Below are 6710 nucleotides of genomic sequence, written 5' to 3' on the forward strand. Positions count from 1 at the left end.
GTGGGGGGGGGGGGGGGGGAATCAACATTGCAACTGAAAGATTATAGTAAACTGAGAAGAAACTGACAGCAATGAAGAAGATGATCAGGGAATCAACTATGTTAGATGATTCTCTTAAAGATTGTATTAGTAGGTGATTATACGTGGGACTTCTGGGTTCTCTCTACTTCGAGTAGTAGATTATATTTTTGTTATGTTAGTAATATTCTCTGGAAACACATTAATTGCTACATTATCTCTTTTTGTAAATTTGACTATTAATTTTGTTAAAATTTGTTTCGTTTTATTATGGATTTTTACAATGGTTTATGGTTCATTGCGAGCATGTTTTTGTATTTTCATATTTTGAAAGATTTTATTGTTTGTCTTGAGGCTTGCGCCTCAAGGCTTACATCTTGCCTCACAAAGGTCAAACCGCTCATTACTCAATCGAGCATTTTTTAAACAATGTAACTGCATAAATTCCTTATCCTTACATGTACAGAAAGGACCAAGAAATCAAATCTTTTACAACTACATCAGACGTCAATTCCACTTTACATGTCCCCTTATTTTGATCTTCAAAGATTAATTATTATTCATTAGTAGAAATTTCTTAAGGTCTATGAAATATTTGACCCATCCATTTTATTTGAACTTCCCTTCTTATAATCGTTGGTGCTACCTTTATGTATCTTTGTTTCTCATTTCCTTCATTTTTAGTACGCTCACATATCAACATTAACATCATCATTTACGCTACATTCATCTCTGAAAATCTGTCATTTTAATGGCCCAACACTCATTAACGTAAAAGTACAGCTAGTCTAATAACGATTACGAAGAATACACCAATTAACTGGCAAAGTATCTAATGCTCACATAGAATCCTTGTAATCCCATAACACCTCTCCATTTCGTCCAACCTGATTTAGTCATATGTAAGATATAATATGCAAGTTCCTTTGCCTGATTCATAATTGAACTAAATTCCTAAACCGTTATTCTTTGGAGCAAAATGATCTCTATTGTGACAAATACTACCACCCATAACCCGATCAAACTCAAACCCAATAACTAATGAATAAAACAAGATGACATCAAATTATATGATTATGCAATCTCACAACACAATTTTTCACCCCCTCATTTGGTTGGATTTTAATTATTCCTTTCCCTGTGTAGACATCAAAGTTGGATACCATTAACTGATACGTCGAGATAGAGGTATTAATAGGTAGTAGTTAGGGGTAAGGAATGAGAGGTGGAGGAGGAGAGGGTGGCATGGTTGTGAAGTCTTCAAGGGTTCTATATTGGACAGATGACAAAGGTGACTAGAGATAAAGGAGGAAGGGGAAGTGGGAGTGGAGGGACTGGAAGGAAAATGTTGGTGGCAGTAATAGTTGGGGCAATGATCACAGAGATGGAGGAGGAGATTCAAAATGGAGAGACGCTTGCCTATGCATGCGTGTGCCATTGTAGTGCAGAAAGAGGGCATAGATAAAGGGGCAGAATTTCTTTCTAGATTCACCAAGGAATGTTGCACTAACTAGTAGGCTCATGCCTAATTTCAGCTTAACTTATTTTTCTCCTTTCTGGTTTTCATGAAATTGCAAAAAAGACTAATGTACCGTTACTATGGATGGAAAGTAGGAATGAAACCTAGCAGATGAGTATTTGCCACATTTCCCTATAAAAGTGGCAGTCAAATATTATTTTCCTGCAGTTGGAAGGGGCTCTATGAAAATACCTGCATACAGACAAATATACCATGTACACATGAAAACACGTATATTGAGGATATTGGTATTGAGTTCCAAAAACAGTTACAAAAATGAAAGAAGACAAGCATACAAACTATTAATCACCTATATAATTATGTCAACTTAAATCATAATATTATAAAGTTGATCATTGATGGTTCTTTTTTCATCATGCATAATAGATTTATACTAAACTAATATAGCCTTAGCTACCATAAACAGAATGACGGTCTTAGTGTTATCAACTTAATAGACAATAAGGTTACATTTCACCCCCCAGAAAAAAGTATAAGGTTAAGCTAATAGGGGCCCACAATGTAATACAAACATTCCAGATGTCATTTTTCCATAATTACAATAGGTTATGAGCATTTCAATAGGATTAATCTTCGCATTCATGATATGCATCCATTAGTAAATCAATAATAACTATTCTAGCTAAAATAATACAAAATTATACAAGTACATGGTTAAAAACAATTTACACGGCATATTCAAAACTGAGGACTGTGCAGCATGATACATACCAAACCCGAATTCTTGCTCAAGCCGAATACCAATAACTAACAGGCTCAGCATGTTGGCTAGTAAATGAAAAACTCCACCATGTAACCACATACAACTGATGAGGCGCCATCCTTCATGTTTGTGGACCACTTTACTCACATCTAAAGCACCCATCTTCTCTAACCTTTAAATAGGAGGAAAAATGGTGTTTTAGAAGCAATTCCCAGAATCATACCATCATGCACAAATAGCAATTTCAGGTCATAGATCATCTAATATATCAGGAAAGAAATTTAGCTTATGTTTGGCTCATGTTTATAAACAATTTGTAAATACTCAAAATCACTTTACATCCACACATTTCAAGGGACCCACAAATACTATATATTTATCCACCACTCGTTTCTATCTATTTATAATTTAAACCGTTTATAAACACTTCCCAAAAATGCTTTTACAGCAAAAGGTAACTTTACTTCATTAGCCAAGGATGCAGTTATCTACAGTATGGTAGCAAACCTTGCGAACATACTGATATAAAGAGTTCAATCAGATGTTCCACCAATATATACATAAACACAATTGGTCTACCTTGTATATAAAATGGACAAGAAATAAACAACCTAACTATTTAAGGTCCAGACATTTCAGAAAATGGAAGAAAGAAGGGGCAAGCTTAAATTTCTTAGTTACGAAACAATGTCAATAAATTATTCTTCAACAAAGAAAAATAAAATAGTACAAACTAAGTTAATAACTTCCAATTTGCATATCCTTTCATAATCCATTCAAGAAAGAAAAATAGAATAGAACAACTAAATTAATAAATTTCATTTTGCAGATCATTTGATAATCCGACATTAATTAGTAGGCAATACAGAATATATAAATATATATTGACAAAGAAATTTGTATAGCGCTCATGATCTGATTTGAAATCTTTAAGTTTCCTAGTCTAGCATGTTTGAAGCATATATGACATACCAAACTTTACATAGCACCATTATTAATTAGTAGGCAATACAGAATATATAAATATACATTGACAAAGAAATTTGTATAGCGCTCATGATCTGATTTGAAATCTTGAAGTTTCCTAGTCTAGCATGTTTGAAGCATATATGACATACCAAACTTTACATAGCACCATTCTCTTCTAGTTTGATTCCCCCTTTGACGCCTTCGTTTAATGACTCTTCTAATATTTTTGATGCCTTCATTTAATGACTCTTCTAATACTTTTGATGTGGAAAATACTAAGCCCTTGTTTGAGCCCCATTCTTGCCAAAGAATTCATTTTTGAATAGTGCATTGATAGAAAATGTGTGGTTAAAAAATAAAGAAATTTTTGGATTTACGTGTAATATTATTTTAATGAAGAATGTGTGGTTAAGATGAGGTCAAATCACTTTTGAAGAATGTATTTTGATGAAAATGATGGGGCTAAACTGCCTTTCCACCTCTATCACTCTAGGAACATTAAAATCCCTACTATCCGTTTAAACCTCGTTAAACAAATGTTCATTACCATATAAACATACTTGATTCATGAATCAACTTCAATATTTCACCCTTTAAGGCCTCTCTTCGAATGCTTCTGATGCCTTCAGCCTACAAAATATTAATCCGATCTCTCTCTAGGAACATTAAAATCCCTTCTGTACTATCCATTTAAACCTTGTTGAACAAATTTTAGTTACCATATAAACATACTTAATTTGTGAATCAACTTCAATATTTTACCCTTTCCTCAAATTAACCAGAAAACCAGCATCATATTGAAAAGAAATACTCTGTGAGAGGACAAATCAAATGTCTCTCGGCTCAAACGAGATCTTTTCAACAATATCATTTTCACCTAACTGCATAAATCTTGTTTCACCTCTCTATTCAACTCAAACCCATATTCTTGCTGGTATCAATCTAGCAAAATACCAATAGTATTAATTTGCGAAGTAAGTTAAAATTCTCAATATTCTAAATTCTGTTTATTTTTCGCTATAAAATTTTAATTTTAAAGTGTGGGGCTGTCTTGGGGCAATGATGATAAGGCTAAGGCCCAAAAAATCGATTTTGGATTAAAATTAGGGCTGGACATGATCTGATTCGGTTCGGCTCTAATCGAACACGAAATTTTCGGATACTTAGTAAGTAACACTGTCAGGTCCAAATTTAATTATGGAACCATGTGGGTTCGATTCCATTCAGTTCCCAAGTTTTGTACTATAATTAGTTTTTTTAATATTTACAAAATTACATTAATTCAACCAATGACATGTTCAATCTTAGTTCTTACAAAATAACGTAATACAATCTTATATATTTTTCGCGTCTCTCTTTGCTGAATTCTTCATATATTTGATTGTTAAAATCATAGGAAGAGAAAAATAACGAGTTTTCAATAAGTTGGAGGGGTGCTGTCGAGTTTCAATTCAAGATCTGCACAACGGTAAAAAGGCATTACTGTAAAATAACAGATTTTGGTAAAACTTAGGTCAATTTGATCAAGTTGGCTTGAATTGAAAATTAGAAAGAGGAAAATTATATTTTTGGGATTTGAGCTAAATTAACTAGTTAGCAAATTTATTTTAAAAAATAAAATAATTTGACTTATTTAAAAATAAACAAATTTAAAAAATTAGGGAAATGCAGTTCTTCGATTCTTGATCTAGAATCGAAAACCGAACCGAACCGGTCAGTTCTCGATTCAGATCCCCGTTTGAGTATTTAACTCAAGAAGAACCGCTCGCCTCGAGTCCGGTTCGATTTAGGAGTTTTACCCAACCCTAATTAAAACATGCAATTGCCCAATATATTGGCCCAAACCCATGAACTGGATCCAAATGAGGAAAAAGCGTGTTTTGAGGCTTGGCGCTTTTCCTTGGCAGCAGCTCAACACGTTTTTGCACCTTTTTGGTTATCTGAGAAACCAACCGGACCGTTGGATTGAAGATGTGATCAATGGTTGGTGATAAGGGTATAAGTAATCCTCTTGGTTGCCCTATTTGACACTTTCATCTTTCGCCGTTTGGGTTTGTGTTTCCAGACTGTTCTCTTCTCTTCCAGTTCTTCTTCCGAACCTTTGGTTGGAAGTGTGATCTTTGTGAGATATTCTTCACTGTTGTGTGTAATCTTGAAGAGAGAACTATTGTGTGATCCTTATGGTTACCGTTTAATCAATAAACGTGCAACTCAGGAGATCTGGGTTAGGGTTTTGAGTGTCATACAGAATTCGTTCTTTGTGTCTAAGCACCAAATGTAATGATCTTCACTTTGATGCCTTGGATCTGAGTTTTTCGAAAGGTTTAATAAATTTCTGTTTCATATTTTAGGTCTGCTGAAAATATTCTTGACTTCTTTGTATATTTGGTTCGGTACTTGTCATAACATAAAGCCTAAAAAATCACTGAAAATCATTGAAAAATCGTAATAATAAAAGAGCACATACCAAAGCGCAAATCTTTCCAAAGCAAACAACTTGAAACATAAAAAAATAAAAAATCTGAAAGAACAAAAAAGAGTCTTACGCAGAAGAAGAAGGACCAAGAAGAGGATTTTCTTTGAAGGGCTGAAAGGAGAATCTCCCCAAAAACCCAGCAACGCAGGATACCGAATTCTTCGGACAATTATTTACATACATGGTTATAACAAACATCACTGTATTGGCTACAACAAAGGCAGGAATCAACCAGGGCTTCCATTTCTTAAAAAGCCTTACTTCTCTGTAAGCAACCGTGTTAGGACTTGGGGCGGCGGAAGTGGCGATGACTGGCGGCGTGTTCACCTCCACTGGATGGATCGTATTGGCCCCTCGCCTCGAGTGGACCCGTATATGAAATTCCGGTGGTGTGACTTCTTTTCCGGCCATCTGGAAAAAAAAGTTTGAACACAGAGTTGCCCAAACAATATTGTGAGTTGAATTTGTTGAAAAGGGAGAAGTGGTGGATTTTGTTGGTGGGTTTTCTTTAAGGAAGAGGGTTAGGGGAACATGTTAACCGCTGTGTGAATCCATATTTTGTAGATTTTCCTGTTCTTTAGTTCGCTGTTGCGCGCCTGTCTTTCTTCCATTTTCCTTATTCATTTATTTTTCTCTTTTCAGTTTTCAAATAAAGCCTTGTCTGAGCCACATTATTTAAAAATATATATATATATATACATTTTTTAATAATTATTTAATATTATTTTAATCACACATTCGTTAATAAAATAATATTATACTCAAATTCAAAATATTTCCTTATTTTTTAACCACGTATTTTCCATCAATATATTATTCAAAAATGTATTTTCATTCCAATAACGTGGCTCAAACAATGGCTAAATAAGGATAGCATAGCATGTTCTGATTCTTAGGTTGATCGAGTTTGAAATCGTGTAGTAAGATCGCGACTCCTCGAATTTTGAACTATTCAAGTCATGTCAATTAACAATTTTGACCAACAAATATTATCTTGATGGGTA

The 6710-nt window shown here is 34.0% G+C and overlaps 1 protein-coding gene across 1 annotated transcript; it reads right to left on the reverse strand.

Moving 5' to 3' along the window:
* Positions 1-943: 943 nt before the first annotated feature.
* LOC111385128 (RHOMBOID-like protein 1) lies at positions 944-6341 on the reverse strand. Its single transcript, XM_023009507.1, has 2 exons — positions 5777-6341; positions 944-2433 (listed from the first exon to the last, which is right to left on the reverse strand). Exons 1-2 carry the CDS (start codon positions 6115-6117, stop codon positions 2181-2183), a joined length of 594 nt encoding a protein of 197 aa, XP_022865275.1. The 5' UTR covers positions 6118-6341; the 3' UTR covers positions 944-2180.
* Positions 6342-6710: the final 369 nt, after the last annotated feature.

Source organism: Olea europaea, unplaced genomic scaffold (genome assembly GCF_002742605.1).
Source record: "Olea europaea var. sylvestris unplaced genomic scaffold, O_europaea_v1 scaffold309, whole genome shotgun sequence".
In the NCBI taxonomy this organism is placed as follows: Eukaryota; Viridiplantae; Streptophyta; class Magnoliopsida; order Lamiales; family Oleaceae; genus Olea; species Olea europaea.